At 34.8% G+C, this 26,581-nt stretch overlaps 2 protein-coding genes across 7 annotated transcripts in view; both read left to right on the top strand.

Annotated features, from left to right (window-relative positions):
• The first annotated feature begins 1,503 nt into the window (after positions 1-1,503).
• Positions 1,504-8,656, top strand: LOC136272369 (somatostatin receptor type 5-like). 2 transcript variants are annotated; one of them, XM_066073844.1, is made up of 2 exons: positions 1,504-1,656; positions 5,662-8,649. In XM_066073844.1, exons 1-2 carry the CDS (start codon positions 1,618-1,620, stop codon positions 6,631-6,633), a joined length of 1,011 nt encoding a protein of 336 aa, XP_065929916.1. In that variant the 5' UTR covers positions 1,504-1,617; the 3' UTR covers positions 6,634-8,649. The 2 variants fall into 2 exon arrangements, 1 of the variants encoding a protein (XP_065929916.1); XR_010710357.1 differs by lacking the exon at positions 1,504-1,656 and adding an exon at positions 4,230-4,446 and having other exon boundaries at positions 5,662-8,656.
• An 8,022-nt stretch (positions 8,657-16,678) lies between these two features.
• The window catches only part of LOC105324191 (RNA-binding motif, single-stranded-interacting protein 3), a 72,019-nt gene continuing 62,116 nt past the window's right edge, over positions 16,679-26,581 (top strand). For 3 of the 5 annotated variants that reach the window (XM_011423257.4, XM_011423244.4, XM_011423252.3), the window contains exons 1-2: positions 16,679-16,792; positions 19,578-19,757. In XM_011423257.4, coding sequence (XP_011421559.3) covers positions 16,694-16,792; positions 19,578-19,757 — 279 coding nt within the window. In that variant the 5' untranslated portion in view covers positions 16,679-16,693. Of the gene's footprint in view, positions 16,793-19,577; positions 19,758-24,147; positions 24,211-25,545; positions 25,680-26,581 lie in introns of those variants that run through there. The other 2 variants (XM_066073055.1, XM_066073056.1) reach the window with 2 other exon arrangements.

Raw genomic sequence — 26,581 nt, 5'->3', positions numbered from 1 at the left:
AGGGCAGGTGAGCAACTGTCAGGTGAAGGTGAGCAACTGCATGTGAAGGTGAGTGATCAACTATCAGGTTGGGTGAGCAACTGTGAAGAGTGATCAGCTGAGAGTAGTGATTAACTGCGAGGGCGAGTGAGAGGCTGTGAGGATGGGTGAGCACCTGCGAGGGTGGATGATAACTGTGAGGGCAGGTGAGCAACTGTCAGGAGTGAACAACTGTGAAGGTGAGTGATCAACTATGAGGTTGGGTGAGCAACTGTGAAGAGTGATGAACTGTGAATAGTGATTAACTGTACGTGAGGGCGAGTGAGAGACTGTGAAGATGGGATTAGCCAACTGTGAGGGTGAGTGAGCAACTGTAAGAAGTGATTAACTGTGAGCGCATACGATCAAAAGTGAGGGTGAGTGAGTAAATGTGAGGTTGAGTGAGCAACTGTGAGCAGTGATTAACAGTGAGGACGAGTGAGACACTGTAAAGGTGGTTGAGCAACTGTGAGGGCGGGTGATCAACTGTGAGGTTGAGTGATCAACTGTGAGGGCGAGTGAGCAACTGTGAGGGTGGTTGATCAACTGTGAGGGCGAGTGATCAACTGTGAGGGTGGGTGATCAACTGTGAGGGTGGTTGATCAACTGTGAGGGTGGGTGATCAACTGTGAGGGTGGGTGATCTACTGTGAGGGTGGTTGAGCAACTGTGAGGGTGGGTGATCTACTGTGAGGGTGGTTGATCAACTGTGAGGGTGGGTGATCAACTGTGAGGGCGAGTGATCAACTGTGAGGGTGGGTGATCTACTGTGAGGGTGGTTGAGCAACTGTGAGGGTGGTTGATCAACTGTGAGGGCGAGTGATCAACTGTGAGGGTGGTTGATCAACTGTGAGGGCGAGTGATCAACTGTGAGGGCGAGTGATCAACTGTGAGGGTGGTTGATCAACTGTGAGGGCGAGTGATCAACTGTGAGGGCGAGTGATCAACTGTGAGGGTGGTTGATCAACTGTGAGGGCGAGTGATCAACTGTGAGGGTGGGTGATCTACTGTGAGGGTGGTTGAGCAACTGTGAGGGTGGGCGATCATCTGTGAGGGTGGGCGATCATCTGTGAGGGTGGGCGATCAACTTTGAGGGTGGTTGAGCAACTGTGAGGGTGGTTGAGCAACTGTGAGGGTGGGTGATCAACTGTGAGGGTGGGCGATCATCTGTGAGGGTGGTTGATCAACTGTGAGGGTGGTTGAGCAACTGTGAGGGTGGGTGAGCAACTGTGAGGTTGAGTGATCAACTGTGAGGGCGAGTGATCAACTGTGAGGGCGAGTGAGCAACTGTCAGGAGTGATCAACTGTTAGGTTGATTGAGCACATAAGTAAACCCATGATTGAGCCCGTGATTAAACGTAAAAGTCGGGGAGAGCTTGAGTGAAAGAAGGAAAAACTTTTCAGCTGGTGGTCCACCATGTTTGGCTCATTTAATTTTGCATTGATTTTTTTCAATCTTGCCTCTTTAATGTATGTCATTGCAGTTAATAATTCATCCAGTACGCGATTCTCTCCGACGAAATAACATATTAATCTGTTCGAGTTGTATGATATCTGGAGAATAGTATGGTTTAGTAATAACACTACACCTCGGTGGACGATGGCCATTATGTCAGTCACGGATCTTGTTCACTGCAGCGTAAGTTTTGTTTGTCTACTGATCCTTATTTAATATGCAATTCATTTCAAAATCATTTAAAAAGAGAAAATACCTGCCCGATTCTCAGTTATTAGTTTTTCGGACAAAAGTGTATTCAGAACTATTGTGTATGTATGGGGGTTTTTTTTACGAAAAAAAAATTCCACTTCGTCACAATAAACTACGCCTAAAATATGACGTTGCCAAAAATTGTGTATGATATTTTTACATTGCTTTTTTTCTTTTAAGATGAATTGGGCTGAAAAGGCTGTCATTTAATCATAAACTTTGTAATTAACTTTGTAATTAAAACTTTACTCAGAGAGGTTATCGGTTCGGTAGCAGTTAAATTCATTCTCTTAGAGAAATATTGCTAGTCCAAAGCTGGTGATTTGGTGGTTCAATGTATTCTCGTGGGAAAATCGTCGATTGATGATACTATAACTCATTCGTATTGTAAAGCAGTAATGGCGTAATTCTGCATGATTAAATGTTGTGAGTGATTTTTAGTGAGACAATAAGATATAATGTTACATGTAAAAACAAGCACGTACTCTACTGAACTTGAAACGAATGAATTGGCTGATTTATGCATGAGGTAAAAAATTACGGACACATATTATATATAGTACAGTAACTAGCTAGTATATGCCAAAAATATGTCACTTTTGATTTTTCTTTTTAAAAAAATTTCATGAAAAAAAAACAAACCATGTGCTTTAAAGATATGCACTTTTTGACATATTATTGAAATAATATATTCCAACGACTTTGTGCATGTATTTCAGACACAACAATAAAATTAAATTTATCTATACATGTATGTCCTTTTCAGTGGCAAAAACTGATTTTGAAATGTCAACATTAAGTCTGGGATATGGAGGGCTAGAAAAGTATTTTATTATTATGTCAAATAAGTCTTAAAAGAAATTCCGTATTTATCAATATACATGTGTACATGTAGATCTTTTGAAGTGACTCTGGAACAGTTCTTTGAAAAATGTTCGTTCTCATTAAAATACATGTTCTTATTAAAAATATAAAAATTGATAAAGAAAAAAATTGACATACATATGTACGTTTGGCATCTGAGTGCAGATTCCTTTAAAAAAAAAAAAAAAAGCAATATTGATATCTATATAGGAAAACATTAAATTGCCATATTAAGGCTTTAACAACACAAAAATGAATAATTACCGTAGTGCTTTGAACTGAGAACTATTTGCAACTCAAAACGTTGCGATCAGAAAATCGACCACTTGACCAGCAATGCATCTTCGCAGATGCCAGCAATGCATCAAACGTTGAACCATACTTAGCATTACATTTTTTTTACAAAAATGGCATAACGATACTCAGGAATCGACTAAGGGTGTTATATATAGAATTTATAAAACAAATTTTGAATGTGAACGCTACTTACTCTTGTTACCCAGTAAATTAAGAAAAATATTAGTTAAGTTTAGAACTACAAATTATCATCTTCCTGTTGAAATAGGAAGGTGGGGTATTGTTGAAAGAAGTAAACGTTATTGTAATTTGTGTAATTGTAACAAAATTGGTGATGAATTTCATGTTATATTAGAATGCAAGGCATTAAGTAAATTACGAAGTCAGTTTTTAGATACATTTTACTGTTCTTCTCCTAACACTAAAAAGTTCTATGAAATCATATCTTCAGTCGATTATATCACATTAAGAAAATTGTGTTTCTTTATTTCAAAAATTAATCATACTGTTCGTTCACCCCACTTACTTTCTTGAACTTTACAACTTTATTGTATATGTACCTCTTGTACTATTATATGGTGTTGAGTGAAATAAACTGAACTGAACTGAACATGTACATACAATCGTTAAACAGTATATTGTACACTCTGAAGGACAGCCGATGACAGTAATTAAAAGGTCATTAAAACATGTCAGCCGAGCTGATCAGTAGGAATTTTTCATTCACAATTTCTTTCATTTGTTAGCATACATGTACCTGTGTACTAGTAACTTCCAATAAAAATTGAATGTTCACTAATAAAAACTTGCTATTGGCTATCACAACTTACTTGAAATTAAGAAAATAAAGCTGTTGTACGACATTGAAGATTTTGAGAACGATGAGCGTGACAAACCCACCTACAGTATTGTACCACGATATTGTAAAAACATAACGGCCATCCTAATATTGTTGTTACGGTCATCATTCTTAATACCTTTTTGTCGTGCAACAGCATTATTTTTATTTAATTCAAATAATATATAATAGCCAAATTGCAAGTTTTCATAAGCGTACATTCAATTAATGCATTACTATACACAAATGATGTGTGACTGAAAAGAATTTCGATTAAACAGTTTGTGCTGCATATTAATTCCCGTTAGCGTTCAAACTCGCTCTCACCAGATTTCTTGTAAATCATACTAGTACATTTGGGACCATTTTAAATCAAATATGAAATGACGTTATAAATCAGAAATTGTTTCAAAATCAGACTGCTTCAAAGATCGATCATGCAGTATTAGCAAAGGGAAATGCCAACAGACAGGGAAATCCCAATCTTTGTAAATCCGCCCTTGTATTTTACGTCAGGATACTGCCATAAATATCATGGACGTCATGTACAAATGAATCATGCAGTAATTCATTTACAAACTGCCTTTCTAGTCCAAGGTCAATTGATCTTTGGTTAAAAGTATCACATGTTGCTGTTGAGGACATAAAAGTTGTCAATTTTTGTCTTCTTCTCAAGAAGTACCGTCTCGTCCAATCAAATCTGGAACAAAGTAAAAAATATGGTAGGTAAAACATATCTTTATCTTTAAGATGGGTATATGAAAATAATATCTTCTTTAAAGTTGCATTGCATAAATAATGTCAGAACTGCATTCCTTACATGAATGTACAGTAAATTCTATCGTGTATGAAACATGCATATGAACATGCATTTGAATATGAACAAGATAAGATGGATGGAAAATAATACATTGAATTATTTTTTTGGCAAAACCTATAAAGTTTTCTTTAAGAACTAAATTACTACAATTTATGATATGACTATCAAGCAAAAAACCTGGTAGGACTATTGTCTAAATTCAAATTTGCTCAAATCATGGGTGCTAAATAAATCTATAAATAGGAATATCTGTTAAGAGGGCTGAATGGTCGTGGCTATTATAAGACTGTCTTGATCTCCTATTGAAGAAGAGCTCTCTATTAAGAAATAAGAAAAATATGTTATTTTTTCTTTACTAAATAATAGTTTATAGCTTAACAAATCATAAACATTTAATGTAGATTTGATTGGTAATTTGCTGATCACTCAGCCTCTTTAAAGTCTTCTCAACGCAAGAACTACAGTGAATTACACTGCAAGTTGATCTTTAAAGTACAGAAACAAACAACTGAAATGTTGTGATGTTTTTTCTCCGACATACTAAATTTAACGTTGGAATTTCCAACTTCAACTCTAATCTCGGAAAGATAATCGTAATCAGCGAAACCTAGATATGTAAATCGAGAGCGGGAGTTGTATGCCCTTAATAATATGTATTTCCTTTTCAGTGGAATAACATACTTCATAATTATATGTAAATGCAGCTGCTGGGATTTTTTTAAATTTTTATTATAGACAAGTTTGATTTTAATAAAAAAAATATAAAAGACAAAAGTTCCAGCTGTTATGTTAGAAATTTAAAGATTAAAAATCAAAATTCCAATTTTGGATTTGGAAATTTCAACTTTAGAGATCATGAATTTTTCAATGTTAAAGATGAATTATATTTCAACTCTGAAGTTGAAAATTCAAACTTTAAAGTTAAAACTTCCAAAATTATGGGTTGAATTACAAACATTAAAGTTGCAATTTCCAGCCTACTTAAATGTTTGAAATTTTAAGATAAAAATTGGATATCCAACTTAAAAATTTGTTTTCAACAAAGCTGTCCGAAGTCATTATACCACATTTTCTGTTCTTTCTTGTATATAATATAGAAATTCTTTTACACTTGCAGGGGAAATTCGGCGGGCTTCCTAGTGTCTGTTATACTCTGACAACCATTGGCAGTATAGACAAAGTAGAAGAGAAGTCTTTCACCCTTCCGATTCATTTAGAGTCAGAAGACCCTGTGATATTTTTGTTTCTCGTGACATTTTCAACACTTGGAATACTGGGAAACGCTTCAACACTTGGAATTATCATTTGTGCAAAATATTTTCATAAACCTCCGTTCATGGTTATAGGGACACTTGCTTTAGCCGATCTGGTTTCGTTATTTCAGTATCTCAGTGAGCTTATAGTCGTCAAATTGGACAAAGAAATACATGACCAATATAATCAATTGTTCATGACGTTGATATTTACCACAGCGCATGCGTCGGCCTCCCACGTAGTTTTACTCATAGGATTGCGTTACTATTTCGTGGTCACGCCCCTCCGAGCCCGCACCAAGAGATCACGTGTTGTAAATGTTGCGTCAAGTCTTCTATGGGTGTTCAGTGTGATTTTTGGGTTGATTTACTACGCCGTGAGATTTAACGTCCAAACGAAAGATGTGGGAACAGTTGTTCTTTTCTTCCGTGGATACCTCCTTTGTGTTCCTTGCATCTTTATGGGCGTGTTCCACTGCAGAAAAATTAACAATTTAAGGAACTCTTTGAATTACTGTCGAATCAGTAGACAAGTTCGACAGATGTCGGCAATGATTTTGGTGATCATGTCCATTTACATCCTTTCCGCAACCTTTTTCCCTATCGCATTTTCGTTACACTATTACAGAGTACTGAAGTTGCGTGAGAGTAAATCGATACATGTAATCGCAAGAACTCTTTGGCTGACAAATCTCTCGGCTAACCCTCTCATTTACTTCATATACAGTCCAAAAGTCCGACAACGCGTCTCGCTGATTTTGCGTCGTAAGTCATCTCAGCAGACGACTCTTGAGCGATCGAGCAATAGGACCCTATCCATGACCAGAATATGTTAGAATGATTGTATTAATCTTTTCCAGAGGGAGATTCGAGTGATAATTATATTTGCCGCATGTCATTGTAAATATTTACATATTTCCAGTGTCTTTTTCTATGACAACACTATACACAATGATTTCGTAATATATAGTCTAATACAGATCATCAATGACTATTTTAATATCAAATGCACAATTGCTGAAAATTATATAAATATAAGTAATATGGAATTATTCTTTGAATATTATGAGGTGATCGAATATCTTGATATGGATGGGGTGATCAAATATATAATAAAGCTGTTCGGGCTTAAGTATTATATTTTGATTATTTGATCACGTTCCGCCGTATTTGATCATTTCACAATACTCAAAGAATGAATCAGTATAATTCCAATGCTCAATTATTTGCTTTTTTTTCTTGCTTTATTTTTTTGCTCTGAAAAGTCTTCTGACAACGATCTATTGTTCGAAAAGTTATTGCTCACACAATCTCAGAAGGAGATAATAAAAGGCCAACAATATATTTCTACGAAAAAACACCCCCAGATATGGTGATACAATAAATTGTGAAGCTGTAATGTATGGTTTGTTTTCACGTTGTTCAACGTCCTGTCGAGAGGTGATACATTGTATCTGTTGTGACGTCATCAATGCGCCACAAACGCAACGCATGAAGTTTGAAAATAAGTTCCTTAGTTTTCCAATCCAAAACGCTAATCTATCAAGTTAAGGATTATGTGATAATACGAGGATTATCTCAAAGTAGCGTAGACAGAATACATGACTTAAAATCTGTCCTATGCAATTTCATTAGACTTCTTTGGGGTTTTTTTTCCATGGCCCTTTGGCAAACAGCACTAATAAAATCAAATATGTGCTTTATTTATTTATTTATTTATTATTAAGAAAATGAATAATTATTTTAGCAACGACAAGTTTTGCCAGGCGGCGCAATGTGCGACGTTGAAGATTTTCCGTCTTAACGTTGTTGCGAAAGGATAACATCTACGATTTATTTCCGAACATGTCTTGGATTTATTCAAGGTCTTTACAAAATGTTATCAGTTACCACTGCGCCGCCTTAAACGCCGACGTCGTCATTTTACTACGATCGAGTGAACAATTCAACTTGTCACAATCTTTAAAAAATTCGTTGCGACCAAAACATTTGTTGGGCTAATAAAAGAATTATTAACCAATTTAAATTTATTTTTAATTTGAATTTTTTCATTTGAAAAAACTTTAGTACTTATCCTCGCTTTTTACCTTCCATTATGTTGATTTTAACTTTTCGTTTTTGGCATTTGCGCACCGCATGTCCGGTTTTGCTGAACGGTTTTGACGGTTGGGTTCGATTAGTACTATAGTGTGTCCCAAGTCATTGCTTCCATCACTTTTTGATGAGTTTAATAGTCAAACATACCTGTGAAAGAAATTCAGTTGAAACCGATAAAAGGGAAAATATCCAAGATAACTTAATTGAAACATCATTTTTCACTCATGAAAGTTCACAGGAACGAAAACAGATTTCTTACGGAGATTTTAACGGGAGTATTGTTTACATCTCTTCACCATTCGGAACGCACTAGGCATACCTCGCACAATTTTCCTACTTTATCATCGGGGTTATTTCATGTCTGATGTTATGCAAAATCTCCGTAGACTTTCTTTTTTGGGTTGTGTATTGAAACCTGAAGCGGTAGGGGGGCATTTCAAAACAGATAATTTGGACATTTTTAATATATTAGTGGATGAACGTACATGTAGTTTGAGCTAGCACAAAGGTACTTAATTTATGATCATCGAAATATATCAAGCATAAAGTGGTGGACAGAGTATAGTATTCATTCTGGCGTTTAAATTTTGAACGAAAAAGTATATATTTTTTTTTACAGTTGATAAATAAGTATTAATTTGGTACTTGATAAGATGCTTATCGAGTTGTAAAACTATTGGTTCTTGCCTGTCAGATTGAAAACTTTAGTATTTTTAAAAAGAATGTTTGTGCGTTTGATGTTAACTATTGTATATTAGTGCCTTTCTGCACTACAATAAAGTTAACGCAACTGTAAAAAATAAATTAATGTTTTGTTAATTTGTGTGTGTGCGTTTTTTTTTTGTTTATCGTGATAAACAATTAAGTACTAATATGAAAGAATATGTCATTATTTGACACAATATCACATGCCCTTTAAGTTATCCCTAGAAGGAGCTGTATAGACTGCTACACTCCAACGATTGGAAACAAACGTGTGAACATTCTCACTAGACTTCGACCTGTGCGTGCACGGTTTGACATTGCACATCGGACATTTAAGAAATAGATACATCGACACACCGTATTATTGACATTTACATTACAAAGCTACAATAATGCTATTTTAAATTTCAGTTTTTCACTATATTTTCCTTAGTTAGAATAATCTAACAGTGTCTCGGGAAAGGCCCTCACCACAGTTAGAATGCCTTCCATATACCCGTAATGTAGCAGAAAATTTCAGAATCGCCCCGGAACGATTTTGGACAAAATTAATGAAGTTGCCTTGAAAATAACAGTCAAATTCATCATAATAAATCTTTTTGAGACTGTAAATATCTTTTAACTAAAGATTTTAAGCCATATAATGGAAGAATTTAACACTTTTTCATCAATGTAAACGTATTTTCTTTACTACAGAGACAATACACGGAACGCATTCTATCGTAAAACTGGGTCTGTAGGACATTAATATTCATTTTTACGATAAAACATATTCTATCTCCACTCTCCTCAGAAATATAATGTGAATTTTTTTTAATGTAATCAAATATCTTTGTCATCACGAAGACAAAAGTAAGTACTTCGTTGAAATGTACAAGTCATATTTGTTATTTTATACTTTCTATCATAAGAAATCATTACATTGTAACATACATGTATATGAACAGATTGAATATATAGCAAATTTCCAATGAAAATTTACCAGTATTTGTATTATCATTTCTGAGTTTATTCATGCAATATGATGTTGTGGAAACAAAAACTAAAGATCCCGTTAGTGTGAATGTATTCATCTTCGCTAGCCAAGGGTTTTCGGTCCACTTTGCTCCCCATAAACCCTTGGCGGATTTCATTACGAAAACTCGGTGACAAGCTCCGTTATATGATTGGCTGCAGCTGCGAGTAGCTGATCCAATCGCAGTGCGTGTAAATATAAACTTTAAAAGAAAACACATGTGTGATCTTTGGTAAAACATTCGGTGCTTTTAACATGTTGAGGCTCAAGTTCTCGAGTACAGTGCCTCCCCAACGATGGTCTAACCAGGTCGCTTTAAAAAACTATATATTATACTGGGATTACACAAAGTTCTAAAAACTTGTCAAGGCTCGCGTGCTAGCATGGGAAGTAAACAGGGCGAATGTAGAAGTTGCCTATCCCGTTAGTATATACGTTCCTGCTTATGGTTATTGCTTTTAAAGGTTAAATGAGCTCTGTTTTATTTAATTTCTTTGGTTCGCAATATTAACAACAACGATACCTGGTTTTATGGCATGAAAGTTTTCATATAAATCGGCGACTTTTTCGCTCCCGGTACAGGTCCCTACAAAACACTATATGAATAAAACATTCCGTGCTTTCCCTGGGTTATAACTTAATTCGTATTTAATAGCATCATTAATTATGTTCCGATATTCGGTAGTCAACATGTTTTCAAGTTGTATAAATGCCGTAATTCGATTAAAATGTAAATATGCAAGGGGCGCAACTCAAGTTGCTCGCTAGATAGCGCCACCACATCACCGAGTTTTCGCAATGAAATCCGCCAAGGGTTTATGGGGAGCAAAGTGGACCGAAAACCCTTTCTTAGCTAGCGAAGACGGAATGTATTGCGCAAGCGCAAGATTGTAAAATCCAAAAAATCCAGATGATTTCCGGAATTTTTTGAGGAATTTTCGTTGATTATTAAAAAGCGAAGCTTAACTGAGAAAAAATAAAAATAAATTGGTAATCTTCAAGTACCAATGACGTTTAGAATATACATGTATAAAACAACAGACAGTATTCTTCCGATTTATCGGTATCAAAGACCGAAAATTCGAGTCTATTATTTTAATATAGTAGTATAGATGTACATGTATACAGTTACTTTCTCAAGGCTAACAACACATCGATGGCGCTGCTAAATTTGGTTTGTTTCCCCACAGGGTTGGGTATTATCTAATGTTTTTGATGTTACGTCATCCCTGTAAGAAAATAGAAAATGAATCCTACGTTGGTTTTAATTCGGGATCGATATGAATCTCAGTCCGTCACTTTGTCTATACTCTGTCCCGAGTTTTTTGCTTCCAAAAACTATATTTCAATTATCCCAAATGCAGGTATGTACATGTAGCATCATTTGGAAATTAGGTGGAAGGCTGCCACATGATTAACAAACCCATCCGGAGAGAAAGGAGATTGGGCAGTTCAGCATCTTTGCTATAAAAAAAAATCTGTCCCGAGTTTTTGCTTCCACCACTTTTTGCTTGATATTTCAATAATAGAAAATACCTTTGTGCTCAAACTACGTTCATCCACTAATATGAAAAATGTCCAGATTATCTGTTTTGAAACGTCCCCTCTACCGCTTCAGGTTTCAATACACATCCCAAAATTGAAAGTCTACGGAGATTCTGCATTGCATCAGCCATTAATAAGCCCGGATGATAACGTTAAAAAAAATGCGCGAGATATCCCGAGTACTTCCGAATGGAGAAAAGATGTAAACATTTCCCATAATCAATGTCCGTAAGAAAATTGTTTTTGTATGTCAAATTTTATGAGTGAAAAGGGATAATTGTTCAATGAAGATATCTTGGATATATTCCCTTTCATCGATTTCAATTGTATTTCTTTCACAGGTATGTGTATTTTTTATTAAAAATCATCAAAAATTAATGGAAGCAATAACTTGGGACAGACTATAAAAACCACGCAGTCAACTAATGACGCCTAAACTTAGTTTACAATGACCGTTTTGTATTTAAAACGTACACGGTAACCTCACCTTATTTTGACGAATTTTCATATTCTCATAAATTATAGAAGAGAATTAAGTCGCAGTTTTTAACCCCATTATCTAGACACAGTTTAAGTTGTCCACGAAAAACCCCCCACACACGCATAACCTAGGCCTGTCCCGCCCAATCCCCCTACTCCCCCCCCCCCCCCCCAAAAAAAAACCACACACACACAAACACGCACGGGAGAATGAACAAATTAAATCTCAATTTGAACCTTCCATAGCTTTTCAGTCGTATACGGCTGGATCATCCTCAAATTAAACTTTTTTTTCACTGATAATAATTGCCATTGTTCATATCTCCCTAATAGATAAAAACATTATGATTGATATTGGTCACAACCATTTAGCCCTCTTATCAAATTTCTCAGATGTGACCGGAGCTTAAGTTTGAGCGACTTACCGGCTCGTTGACCTCTGAACTTATCATTTACAACACAGTCACTTCTTGAATAAGATTATTAATAGTATTAAATGTAAATTCTATTAAAAACGATAATTGATATGTAATAATTCAGCCTGTTATAAAGAAATCATATTTATCCATGCCTCAATGCATATAAAGGGATTAAATGAAATTGTTCCCTTAAAGGGTTCCAAAGCTTAACCTTTATTTGAATTGCTTTTTGACAATTTTAAACCTTTAACATGAGTAGTCGCAATTAATTAAGCCATGTAGCTAAAATTCAAGCTGTATAGCAAAATATAGAGATTGTTAATGACCTACTTAATGCGATGTATTTTAACCATTTTTGGAGTTTGAACATATTTTATAGTGTATTATCATATACAAATGATTCGAACACAAGTTCTTAAAACTTACTAGATATTTACCATATTAATAAAAAAATACTGTCCAATTTCATAACATCATAACATGTATTACAGCGTACCATTCTGTTATAGAGTAACACATCTTGCATGTATAAGTATGATGACAGGAATTGAGACATTTATTTAAATGTATGTTTTTAGTTTCTGCACAGCAAGAAATGGTCAAAATAAAGTATATGCACATATTAGGTCAAGTACAATCTCCAGATTTAGCTATATAGCATGAATAAGCTAAATTGCTTTATTAAGCTATTTAGAGTCTACACTAGCTTCATTTAGCTATTTTGTCATACATTTTTTCTTAAATGTGTAATTTTTCAGTATGTATAAAAAATCGCACTTAATTGCAGTGATAGTTTTCAACTTTTAACTGTTCTGTAAATAATGCATGTAAAGATTACTCCTCAATTTATGTCTCCATAAGAGACTTTGCACTTAAAGTTCTAAAAGTTTTTGGGCAATTGATTCCCGACCGAAATTATCACCTCATAATATTCAAAGAATGATTCCTTATTACTTATATTTATATGATTTTGAACCATCGTATGATTAAATATTTAAATATAAATAAGCAAACCCCGCTGGCGCCTCAATTCGGCTTCATTTGAAGTTATGGGTTATATAGTACAAAATCAATACGTAGTGTTATCACAGGCAAAGACACTGGAAAATGTAAATATTGAAATATAAAGGAGGTCAGTTATGGTAAACAAGAAAATTGATTGGTAATAATTCAGCACAATGTGAATAACTCATACATATACGGTAAATTGAGTATATTTGTCATGTGAAGAGATAAACTAATGAGTAGTGTATCACCGATTGATTGAGCATGGCCAAATGATTAGTGTTCACCGATAGGGGTGTTCCTAACCTAATGACTAGTGCTCATCGATCAAGCGTTTACGGGTTACCTTTTAATCCTGTTGATGAAAAGTAACGGAAGTCGAACAGATGTGGATGATATGCAGCGGCACAGGAACGATGAAGTCCCGTCTTCTTTTTTCTCACCTTCTTTTATTGGAACTAACTCGATCGTACGTGAAAATCACATATAAAATTAATTACGTAAATACCCATTGATTAAAAGTAAAGAAATTCATACTTTATCATTAGATATCATTATGAAGCTACACAAGAAGTTTGAAATTAATTTGCCATATCACATCGAAAAAACACAGAGAAGACAGAATGACCGAGACTTATATATAGACGCCCCTCCGGTTTCAACGGTAGGGGACAAATAACGATCTAAATTAATACAAAATACGTCAAATTATTTTAGTAAACTTTTATAAACATTTTCATAAAACATTTTACCTTGTGATATAAAAATAAAGCACATTGTACTTTAATATATCTCGTGCAGTTATCGTTTTCTTAAAATTTGACGATGAACATAACCATGTTACATGTATATATGTAGAAGATAGAGATCACAAACTGTACAGAAAATACCATGTTTTATCACCAGAGAATAAAGTGAAATATATATATACAATATAAAACAACAAAGTGAGGTATCAAGAGAGTAAAAACAATAAATATAATGCAGCTAGGGAAGCGGTGCATGCTTCTATTAAGAAAGACAATTCAATTTTGTAGAGTTGTGGCAACGCACTTCGAAAAAGTCCGTTATTTAACCTGTATATATCGACAATTTTTTTTTATTATCGAGACACTTCACTCACTTTTAAAAAATATGTATAAATCACAAAATCTGGAATTCAATTTTTAATTAGTTGAGAGTATGACTGTAAACACTAACGAATGTTGGGGAGGTGTCAAATAAAGAAACAGTCCAGTTACTAGTACATTGATGAGAGAAAAAGTTACCCCATCCTCATCTTTAATTCCCAAACATATGATATTCAGCAAACTGGAGCAATCGTAAAAAAATAAGGATACATGTAAACTTTACAGTAATTATATTAAAACTATAGCAATTAAAAACTTAATACGAGAACGGCAAAATCTGTCGCTTCAATTTTCAAGGCATATACTTTAAAATATATAAATATACATGTACATGTAATTTTTAATAAATCTCAATATGCATACTTCTATGCATGTACATTTTTCATTTGATATCAGTTGGTTATAAAAAAAAATCAAATATTTTTATTGTAAGCAATTTAGACAAAAAAAAGGAGAAAAAATTTACCGAAAGGACATGCATTTTAAAAAAGTTATTATACTGAAACATCACTTACATGTAACCTCGAAGATTAAGCCAATTTTGGGGATAGTTTTTAAAATGCAGGAGGCAAAAAGCTCAAAACTAAGAATACAATCCAATGCTGGGACAAACAGATTCCTTTCATTTCATTATCGTTGTTTTTAAACATTTCTTTCGTAGAAAACAAATGATATGAAATAATGCGTGGATCCAAAAAATGTTTCCAAGAGATAACTTTTTTGCCGGGGGAGGGGGGATAAATATGATACATATATACACATATTTTATACTTGTATAGGCTATATTATAAACAAAATTGATGTTTTAATTTAATTTTGACCTATTGACCTTTGTGAAAACGAACCTTTTATTCATCAAGAGAAGACAGTCTTTGACACAAGAACACTGTAGAGCAACTACAACAGGGACTAAATTTCAGCTACCGCCATCACCTCTCGTCGAAGGTCACCAAAGTGCGACAACATCTGACGCCTAGAGACAGTAAAGATGAGAAGGAGCACGGAGCTAGTATGAATCTAGATGCAGGCAGGAGGTTGTATGTTTAAGAAAAGTGTTACATTAAAGTTTTAAAATTCAGAGAATTTAAAACTATCTATAACAATTGTGGGAAATATAGCAGTCTGGAGACTAAGCCTGGGTACAGTAACATCAACCAGATGGGGAACAGCAGACAAAGGGGTGCGAAGGAAGCTAGTGCAAAAGGAAGTCCGAGTGATGGAGGAAGACTCAAGAATTATAAAAGAAGTAAGAATGGAGAAACAACGAAGCTGAGTAAATTGATAAGCGGCAAGGCAGCAGAAAGTGACTTGGAGCGACAAATGGTCGATGGAGCCAAACAGATTGCAGTTTCTCCTCAGATCAGTGTACGACGTGCTACCAAGCCCAACAAATATGGCAGTATGGGGTTTATCTGATGATCCAAATTGCAAGCTCTGCGGAAAACTTGTCCTCATGTTCCGTAGCGTTGTCTGAAGGCCGGTATACATGGCGGCATGACAAAATACTTTCGGAACTTGCAGATTCTCTCGAGAGAGCCAGAAAGAGACCACCATCAAAGGACAGGCGGCTCGAGTTTATCAGCTTTGTTAGAGCAGGAGAGAGGGACAAGAGTTGCAGCACTGGGGAGGGTAGAGGGTTTCTTGACACGGTGGGAGACTGCGGGCAAATGCGAGCTGACCTGAAGACCAGAATGCAATCCCCAACGGAGGTAGCATCCACCAACAAGCGACCTGACGTAGTGATCTGGTCTTCGTCAAGTAGGCAGGTCATTATAGTGGAGCTGATTCCTTGGGAGGAGAGAATGGAAGACGCATATGAGCGGACAATGGGAAAATATCAGGAGCTTGTGGCAGATTGTCAGGAGAGAGGGTGGAGAGGTGTTTCCCAGTGGAGGTTGGCGCGCGGGGTTTTGTTGGACAATCCTTGTGGCGAGTCCTGAGAGTCATTGGGGTTATTGGGTTGGAGAGAAGACAGCTCATAGGGCGACTAAGCAGAGAGGCAGAAATGGCATGGCTTTGGTTGTGGAGAAGAAGAGAGGGACAGTGGGGGAAACAGTGAGAGACAATTGTGAATGTAAGATCAGTACAAAGGCGGATAGCTGGATGGTCCCGGGCTGTGAGCTGATCACCCCAGTCGGCGCACTTCTGGAGGTTGTCGTGGACAACGCTGAATCAACCGAGGAAGGAGGATCCACCTGATGACGGGATCATCACGCATCTAAATCATCAAGATGTTTACAGGTACTTGACAAGTAAATTCCCCCCATATGCCACAGGTACATGTATTTGTAACCTGCATGCGTTATGTACCTTGGAAACATAAACTGATAATATCCCACATCTGAGGTCAAACAGACGCTAGGGCAAAGATAATTAGGACCCCTGCAATGTAGAGATTATGCAATGTGTTAATCGGTACAACTTTTTTTTACCCGAATACCGATATACAGAGCACTCGTTATAGAGTCCCTGCATAAAAAGGGGATCGACCCGGACAGGAATGAGCACCCCAGATGTCATCAGACCGGGGGACGGAGTGAAGAGACGGTACCCGACCCACCATCAGACTTCAAAGGGTCCACAAACAAGTAGTTATAAGGTTTGTAAAATAAAAACAGGCTATTAAATAAGTATGCATGCACATTTTACATGCATGTATGTATAACATGACTTGTGGTACATATCTGATTCTTATATATAGGTGATAATCTACACGTGTGTGTATTACATGGTTAGTGTTTGGTGTTTTTTATAAACATGTGATTAAGTGACAAATTGATGATCATTTTCTGAAGATGTTTAAAACAAATCACCATACAATGTAATCATCAGACAGAAGAACATACATGTACATGTATACAAGTATATGCATGCCACCATATCTAGCAAGAGGGGGAGGGGGCGCTGAGTTGGTGGTGGCATCAACCATTATTTTTCTTATTTCAACGGAGATACTTTTTGGGAGTTGATTTTAATCAACTCTCCTATGCAGTTACTCAGACAAACCGAAAGTGAAACAGTGTTTGGACCTCAGCACAAATCATTGTTGCTTACAAGACTTAGTTCTTGAAAATAATTGATAAATTCGATGTAATGTAAGCATTGTTTTTCAAGGAAACTTATTTATAAATACCTTAAAAATAGCCAGATTTTAAATGGTACGAACAATTTAAATATTTTTTGTAGTCGTATGTACATGTATTTCTACGCCAGAGTTCAATAGTCTCGTTCAACTCGACGCTCGGCTGTCTCCGTAAATCCTTGTCGGAGATTTACGGTGTCAGCCGAGCGTTTGGTTGAACGAGATGGGTTCAATATTGCTTGGATCCATACACTTTTCGAGAAATATTTCTATTACTGATACATGGTTTGATTGAATTAATTTTATCTTTAAATATTATTTAACATGATTCATATGGGGGTTTCTCGACATTCTTGTCGAAAAAGTGCAAAAATTCATATTATAAAAAAGTGCGTAATTCAAATTAGAAACTACATGTATTTGTCATGAAAAATAACATATCATTGATTTTAAAATAAATAAACATCGACAAAATCAACTCCCGTCAGTTCTTCAGTACTTTTTGACTCTGCTGGGGTTTGAAACCGGGTCCTCTGGCATGCCAGTCCGATCGATCACCGATGGAGCTAAATGCCGGGTTAATCCACTAGCAAGAGCTAGTAGGAATGCCATTATAATTATACCTGACTCTACCACATATAAATCATAAAATCAAAGGTTTTTAAGGTTTTAAAACATCTATAAGGCGTGCTGCTGAACTGTATGTGCAAGCCAAGGGTTTCTTTGGATCAGAAACATGCTGAACTGCCCAATCCCCATTCTCCACGGATGGGTTTGTTTTAATCATGAGGCAGCCTTCCACTAAATTTCAGAATGATGCTACATATACTTACCTGCATGTAGAATGGTTCAAATATAGTTGTTAATGTTTGGCAAAAAGAAAAAAAATGCAAAAATTGCGCGGCTCCAATGGTCGCACTGAACATCTATACTACTATGTTAAAATAATAGACTCGAATTTTTTAGCTTTAATACCAAATAATCGGAAGAGTACTGTCTATTGTTTTTTATATTCTAAACATCATTGGTATTTGAAGATTACCAATATGTTTTTATTTCTTCTCAATCAAGCTTCGCTAATTAATAATCAACGAAAATTTCACAAAAAATTCCGCATTACATTCACGGTAAATCACGGGAGGCTCTTTATTTTAAGTTTCCACAATATCACATTTGCATGGATAAACTCAGAGACAATAAAACAAATGCCTATAAATTTTCATTAGAAATTGTTTTGTGTTCATTAAAGAAAATACGGGAGATAACTCTAACACAGTGCATTTACTATAAAAAAAATCCCGAGAGTTTTGAATGTCAACATGGTGTGTAAAAAACGTTGTTGAAGAAATGTTGCATTCTGCAACTATAAAATAAATAAAACTTTTCGAAGAAAGGTATTTACAGCTTCAAAATGGTTTGTTATGAACAATTTGACTGTTATTTTCAATGCAACTTTATTAATTTTCTTCAAAATCGTTTTGGAGCGATTCTGCAATTTTCTGCTACATTATGGGTAGGCCTATATGGGAGGCAGACACAGATTACATTATTCCAACTCAGCAGAGTGTAGTGAAATTAATAGCAGTATTGTAGGCATAGCATATATGCTATGTCAACCCGTGCACGCACGGGTCAAAATCTAGTTATTATATAAAACAAATCATAAAATGATACTCTTTGGTTTGTAATTATGTTAAGTAATTCCAAATAAGTTTTAAATTTTCGAATTCATAAAATGTTTATCGTAGAAGAATAAAGACCATGCATTAAATTTGTACATGTATCGTTTGATTTGAGACATAATTATGCGTAACGTGTGCGTATGGGCTGCCGTAGTTTTTAAAAGTCTGGAATGCGCTTTTAAACGCTGTCTGTACGTATTTGTGTTTAAGCGCTTTATTGACGCTGATCAACCAACATCAGACGACAGTGAGCTCAGAATCGCCGAAATCAAGCTTACAGACAAGACAAGGCTAAGCGTGAAGCAATGTTATATTTGTTTAATTCAAATCCACACATAACACTGATTAATTTAATTCCAAATAGCATGTGCGACTTCGCAAAAATGACAAATTGTCAGATAAGCTGAGTTATCACGTGCTTCAATACGGTAGAGTAACGTTACATGTTCTTTCGGAAAAATAATTTTAAATGAATTTATGGAACTGGTGTTGAACTGAATGTCTTATCTGACTTTTAGCAACTTAATTCAGAACAACTAAATTCAGCTACCATTTTTCACTGTATACTAGGCTACCCTTCTGTCTCCCCATGATGAGCATGCTTATGAATTTTTATACAGGGAAGGTCTCTCTTCAGACACGATAGATATGCGGCGTTCTCCCAGTCTGCTCGACCAGCGATGTACGGTGTTGAAGAGTACCTCCCCCAGGACCTGGTTACCCATAGTTATGGGACCCCTGGAGCGGTCAGCCAGGGCCAGCCTCACCCTGCAGCCTATGGGAGCTACTCCCAGAACTTGGTGAGTAATCAACAGTTAATCTGAATTCCTTGTGCTAGAGGTTTGCTAATGTTATAGAGTGTAGCACTGGCTATTGGGTGAACTCTTTTTGCTCAGTTCAATGGTAGAGCTTTATTTTGTTAAACATGTAATAGTGTGTATTATACAGTTTGGGACCAATCGCCCAAATGGGATATAAATTTAAAGTGCAAAAAATAAAAAAATTTGAAATTTTTGATATAAATCCGTATTAATGTGTATCAAATGCAACAACTTTTGGTTAAGAAGTTTTTCTATATATGTCAATAGTTTGTAAGATTGATCCACAAGAAGTTTTGGATATACTGAGGGATCAATCTCCGTAATAGTAATGTTACAGAAAAAGTTGTTTACCAAAAGTTGTTGCATTTCATCTATTCTAATGCAGATTTATATCAAAAATTTCCATTCTGTACATATTACATAATTATGCTAGAACATGCACAGGTTTAAAGATCATTGGATAAAATTCTAGAAAGAACTTGTTTATAACAGTTGTCAAACGTGAAAATATATGCATCCATACTTTCATAAGTGTTTTGAATTATCGACTTACAAACAAGAATTTTGGAATACCAGTATGTATCTGCAGAGATCTGCATTTAATTCTCCAGTATTGTTTGAACTACTGGTTGTCCACTATCATTAATTAAATCTCCCTAATGTGTCTGATACATGTATATGAATGTCATTTAATAAGTTCATTGAGTTTTGATGCATTGATGCTCTGACCTCTAACCTAGCAAAAACATCATTCACTTGATACATGTAATGAAAGGAAAATTCTACTGCTAAAAGAAACTTCAATTCAAATCCTCATTCAAAGCATAAAAGCTGGAACAGTGTATACCACTGATGTTACATATAACCAATTTCTAATTAAAAAATGGCTAAGAAAATTAAGATAATGTATCTTCTCTCCATGTTTTGCTGATTTATTTTGCAGAAATTGTTTTCTATGAATGCAATTTATGTTCTAGCTATATAAGAAACTTGCAAGCCAAATAAGGCCTGGCTTTTAGTTTACACTGTGTATATTTGGGAACTGATTTTATTAAAAGCCATGCAAGCATAGAGGACCAGAAATCTTTAAAATTGGTTTGCTAAAATGAGCAAGTATGGGCAGTATATGGGAATTCTGCATAGCTGCAAGTCCAGTTTGTATTGGAGGAAAGAAAAAACTTCATTCTATAAAATTTTATTATTTATAATTGGCAGTAAATGAAAAATCTGTAAGAGAGATAAGAAAAATGTATTTGCTTTCAAGCAAAAGTTTGTTGCTGTTAAGTTATCACACAGGAGTTATGTCTCTTTATGTGTCTTATACACTAGGATGACATCCATCTCCTGCAAATGATATATATGTAATAATAGAGGCCAAAGGGGAATGTAGAAAATATGTATTTTGTCTTGGTAAACTTATGTAGAATTCATGTTCATTTTACTCTATGATGAACCTTTTAACTCATATTTGTAATTTCTTTTTTTTTATGAATCATATGAAACAAATTAATTATTAATTAAACACAATTAATTATAATTCAAATAAACTTCTCTGTGATTTTTCACTGTTTTTTTAAAGGGATCTTTGGCTTCTGGAATTAGGGAAAGTACATGTATTATATTGCCATTGTAATTATAGATAAACTATGTAGTAAAAAAACTGATTTGTTCTAATTATATATAATTACATCTGTTAATTGTGCACTCGGCTGTATTACATTAAAAATTATGGGGGCAAGGTGCTGGTTCCAGTAGGAAAAAAACGTGTAATGATTGCAAGGGAAAGGGGCAAATTTTGGACCTAAATTGACTGTAGAAAATCGCTGCTTTTGATGCAAAAGAAGTTATGTCAATTCAGGTCATTGATGATCTGCAGCTATGGAAACAAGTTGATATGTATAAAATGTAAACACTGTGTTTTAGTAGAAAACAATCTTAAATAAGATTTATGGTAAAGAAGATCCCACTGAAAGTCCTTGTTATTTACATACTTAAATTGACAGTATCATATTGACAAGAAAATAATTTACGGTGTATATGAACATGATTAATATTTGAGAAGGTAGAATTTATGAAATGGTTCCACAGACAATTTGCCGGATGTGTTGTTTGTTTTATTTCTGAGTGAAGATAACAGAATCTTTTTATTTGCTGTACAGTGGACATAGGCGGTTTTGACTGGAGACTTATGGGGAGACAGTGGTTTATGCTATCAGGGTATGTTGTCGGTTAATGACTTGTGTGCATGGTTACAAATAAGTAATCTGTTTGGACGATGGAATATGATTAGTTCCTATATCAGCAAGTCTTCTCCGTCACACCTATGTAAATAGGTGAAACTTAGAACTCAGGAGCTGTGATAAATTTATCACTGCATATAAAGACCGCATTATTTATTTCTGGTTTAATTCTTAAGGTACTTTAAGCTGTGAAAAATGAACTCAAATATGTTAAAAATGTCTCATCCAAAAGTGTTTAAACCTTTTTTAGATTACAGTGGTGTGCTCTGACTATTAATGCTTGGTGTCCTAAATTATATACTACACTTTATTGGATATTGTTCAAGGTATAACAATGCATTAAAAGTAATTTTTTGATATTTATTAGCCAGGTTTTTAATAGGAAAAATCTGGTTTTTTAAAATGGTGAAAATGGCGAGCAGGTGAGGGGCTGCCAAAAGGGTACCCCTATTTCATGGGAAACTCCTCCTACAGTTTTCAAAATATATAGGAACATTTTTATTTTGCAGATCAATTGAACATATATATCATAGATGTGCATATTACTTGGATTTTGATTTTTGATAATAATTGCAAAAATACCAGCTGTTAAACTTAGTCATTTTTTGCAGAATATATTGCTTATATTCCTATTACCCCTATTATCCTTCTACAGTTTTCAATTTGGATGTTGATTTTTGATTATTCATGAAAAAAAAAATCTAGATTAAGGTCCTTTGCCGTGGTAGCTGGCTTTGGTGTTTTCCCCGTAAATTTATCTTTTCATAAGAACAAGTCAACCAAAGCATCAATAAACAGGATGCAGTTTTGGGGTAATTTTTTCATTTCAAATCAAATCAATATATATACATTGTAATACAACTTCTTGGAAACCTGTCAAAACCTGATCATTGCAATTCAGATTTTGATAGATTAACACACTTTTTTATAATCCAAAGCTACTGAATCGAAGAAAAATCTTGAAAGGTTCACATAACTAGACAACTACATGTATAGACTTCATGTGAATTAAAAGTTTAAAACAAAAACAAAGATAAGTTTTTTGTGTTTTAATATTTTAAAAACCTGGTAGTATTGGTATTTTTTTATTATCACTTTACTCTCTTAAACTTTGACCCAAACTATCTGGAGTCAATCTGACTTTGAACCTTAAAGGTGTTGAATATTCAAATTCTGTGTCTCCTCAATGGGTATATAGTTTCTTGCCAGCTATTGATTCTGGTGTTGATAGCTCTTGAAATTGGAAATCATAGTTTAAAGATCTGTCTTAAAGTGCATTTTGTTTAAAAGGAAGCTAAGGGCTCTTTGAAAAGGCGTGTCTGAATCAAATACTCAAATTAAAGCCAGTCTGTAACACTTCCTTATGAAATATTGAATATAAATGAAAGATGCTTACCGGTACTTTATAAATAAGGTTATAATCAATATAGCATCAACCCATATTATAGATGGTTGAAAAAAAAGAACATGTATACTGGTACAGTTGAACTACGATATCTTAACACTGATATCTTGAATACTCCGATATCTCAAAGTATTTAAACAGTCCCATCTAGTTTGAGATAACGAAGTTTGACTGTATATCCTACATACTGGTGCCAATCCAGACTGTGATGCAAGCTGCCTTTATTTTTGGCTCATCTTTTTATAGAATAAAGATTATGATATCTAGTAGAAGTCTCTATATGTGTACTGGTAAATTGAAAAGGATATTATCACAAAATATTTAGATAGAAAATGTTATTTAAAATTCTTTAGAGAAAGGACTCTTTGAGTGTGTTTATATCCATTCATTCATTAAAATCTGAAAAAAGGGAGATAATTCTGAATACTCTTGTAAGCTTGGGTAATCAAATTAGTATTATGCCATTAAGTATATAAACACTATTTGAACATTAGTGGTGTGTATACACATACTTCGATCATGTTATCTGTGCTAAACATCTGATAGCTTTGTCACGGTCAGAATTAAGCATACATGTATTTAACAAAGGTATCCCAGTTTTAAAATTAGAACAGATTCGACTGATTAATCTAGAATAGATCTGAGTGATAAATTTAATTGACACGTATAGACCCCCTAGAAACACATAGGAATTAAAAAAATCCAACATTAAATGCACTCCTTTTCAACACTTCAGAGAATGATTTGCATTGTTTGTGAGGATAATTGTCAATGTATTCTTAGTTCGGTAAGTTGATTTGAACTTTTATTTTAGATGTGGAATGAAATGTATGAGGCTAATTTTCAGCTTCATGTAATTATTTTTTAAAGCATTTTATGAAGATTTGAAAATGCAGAAAACTGAAATAAGAAACAGATGGCAGAAGATGTATAGGATTCTAATTATGCAAGGAATTGCATACCTGCATAAAGATATGAAGTACAGGTGTATTATAAATTTATTTCTGCACAAGCATTGCCCTGACAGCTGTATAATCAAATACAGGAATAGTGACTGACAATCAGATTCTCTGAAAAGAAATCAGGAGGTATTTATAAAGGCAGAGAAATTCACATTATCTTTCAATTGATGTCATTCAGTTCTCAGAGTCTGCAGCCTTATCTTAGACAAACAACATCACAAAAGTGTCACGATGAAAGATGTTTTGATTGTAAATTAAAACGTTTATGGGGCAAAATTGGGATATGTTTTGCATAGCAAATTATGCGGCACTACTATTTTAAGAATGTGGTCCAAATTTGAATGGTGTCAAGGTGAGATTAAGGATGCGAGAAATCTTTACGACCAAGTTTGTAGGTTAATTAGTTGGAAAGTGTATGTTGCATTCCTCAAACTAATTCACTATGACACATATAGTCTTTTAGTAGTTCCTATATACTCAGATTTTAAGTATCCAAGAGGTACAATTGTTTATGTAATTACGAACTACCAGAGATGTAGATTCCCTAATTAACATTATGAATTATTATCTGCATAAAATCATGAGAAGCACTCCTTACAGATTTTAAAATCTTGCTATTATTTTTGTAAATCATGAATCATATGAAATTATACCTAAAGAGTTAGGCATATGAAATTTTATGTTCTTGCAAATTGATTGATACAAAACTGGCAAATCAATGAATTAAGTACTTGCACAAAATAAAGACTATATAGTACAGTCAAACCACTTTATTTCAAACTAGATGGGACTGGTTAAAAACTTCGAGATACCCAAGTGTTCAAGATATCAAGGGTAAAATACTTAAAGTTTAAGTGGTGAGAACTTACACATCACTTTTAGATATCCATAGTATTCGAGATATCAGTGTTCGAGATACTGAAGTTCAACTGTAGTAACATATTACAAGTAGAAATTCTACTTCTGTAGTATTACAGTAACATGGTTGGCTATAGTAGGGAAAGTTGTTCACTAGGTGGGTAGATCAAACATACATCTCATAATAGTGCTACCAGGCTTTATCAGAATTGGTCAGATTAGAGGGGTGGTTACCCCTGATAACCCCGTCACCAAGAATGGTCAGTGTCAAAGAGTCCGAGTTCCGCTGTGTGTTTACTGTTCCCTATAGGTCCTGAACCAGTGTTCTTGACCCCCATTAGCTGAAGGTGCCACTGTATGTTGTTATATTACAGTGTATTTGTCTTTGGGAATAATGTATGTTGATCAGGGACCAAGCCAAGGTGTTGTTGTCTGGGTAAGATTTCGATATTTTGATTTGTGGTACATTATTTTGATATAACCTGCTGAAGAGAGAGAGAGAGAGAGAGAGAGAGAGAGAGAGAGAGAGAGAGAGAGAGAGAGGAGAGAGAGAATGGGTCAACATATAGAGAGAGGGTGAAACATTTTTCCAATGTTTGTGTAAAGTGAAAATCAAATTGTGCCTTAAATGCTTGAAATATTCCATATCCTTAAGTTTATATATCAATTTCGAGTTTTAAATAAGACACAATGGTCAGACTGGTTTTTATACCGGTGCCAAATAACTCAGTTAATTAATAGACCACCTGACTAGAATTTGAGGGGGCCTGGGTTTGAACCTTAGATAGGTCCATATCATTTCTTCCAACCTGTTACATCTGGTGCTGTGCCAATCCCTAGAACTAACAGGTTTACTCATACCAGGGGAAAGAGCCTGAGGTGATCTTTGAAGGTGTAGATCATTTAAAGGGGGAGGAATGTGATGGTCTGACCAGTTTTGAATACCAAGGTCAGTTGGTAGAGAATCTGACTAAAAATTTAGGGGACTCGGGTTTGAATACTGACTGGTCCATCGTTATTTCTTCCATCATGTTACAAAAATAATCTTTGTCATTTCGCTGATTTGGTTAAAAAAAATTTCTTTTATGTAATCTGGAGTACTTACTAGACACAACTTATGGTTCACACCAGACACAACCTAAAAAATAGCTAACCATCTAACCAAACCATATGTTTGCCTTCTATTTCCATAATGCAGAAAACTGTCCATGATCATCCTATGTTTTTATTGTGATTTTTTTCTACACTTCCTACTGGTGAAACGTATGAGCAAATTTATATCCATGCCAAGTTGATTGTTATTGGACATTATGATCGTCATTAAACAGCATTAAACTA

Source organism: Magallana gigas, chromosome 10, assembly GCF_963853765.1.
Source record: "Magallana gigas chromosome 10, xbMagGiga1.1, whole genome shotgun sequence".
Lineage (NCBI taxonomy): Eukaryota > Metazoa > Mollusca > Bivalvia > Ostreida > Ostreidae > Magallana > Magallana gigas.
Note: the sequence above shows the minus strand (reverse complement) of the source record. Positions and strands in the feature narration are given on the sequence as shown.

What these genes read in the sequence shown, in the direction of transcription:
- LOC136272369 (XM_066073844.1), top strand. Translation starts at nt 1,618, where the DNA reads ATGGCCATTATGTCAGTCACGGATCTTGTTCACTGCAGC. An exon ending in CGGATCTTGTTCACTGCAGC is followed by an intron (nt 1,657 to 5,661) that starts GTAAGTTTTGTT and finishes TTACACTTGCAG; the next exon opens with GGGAAATTCGGCGGGCTTCC.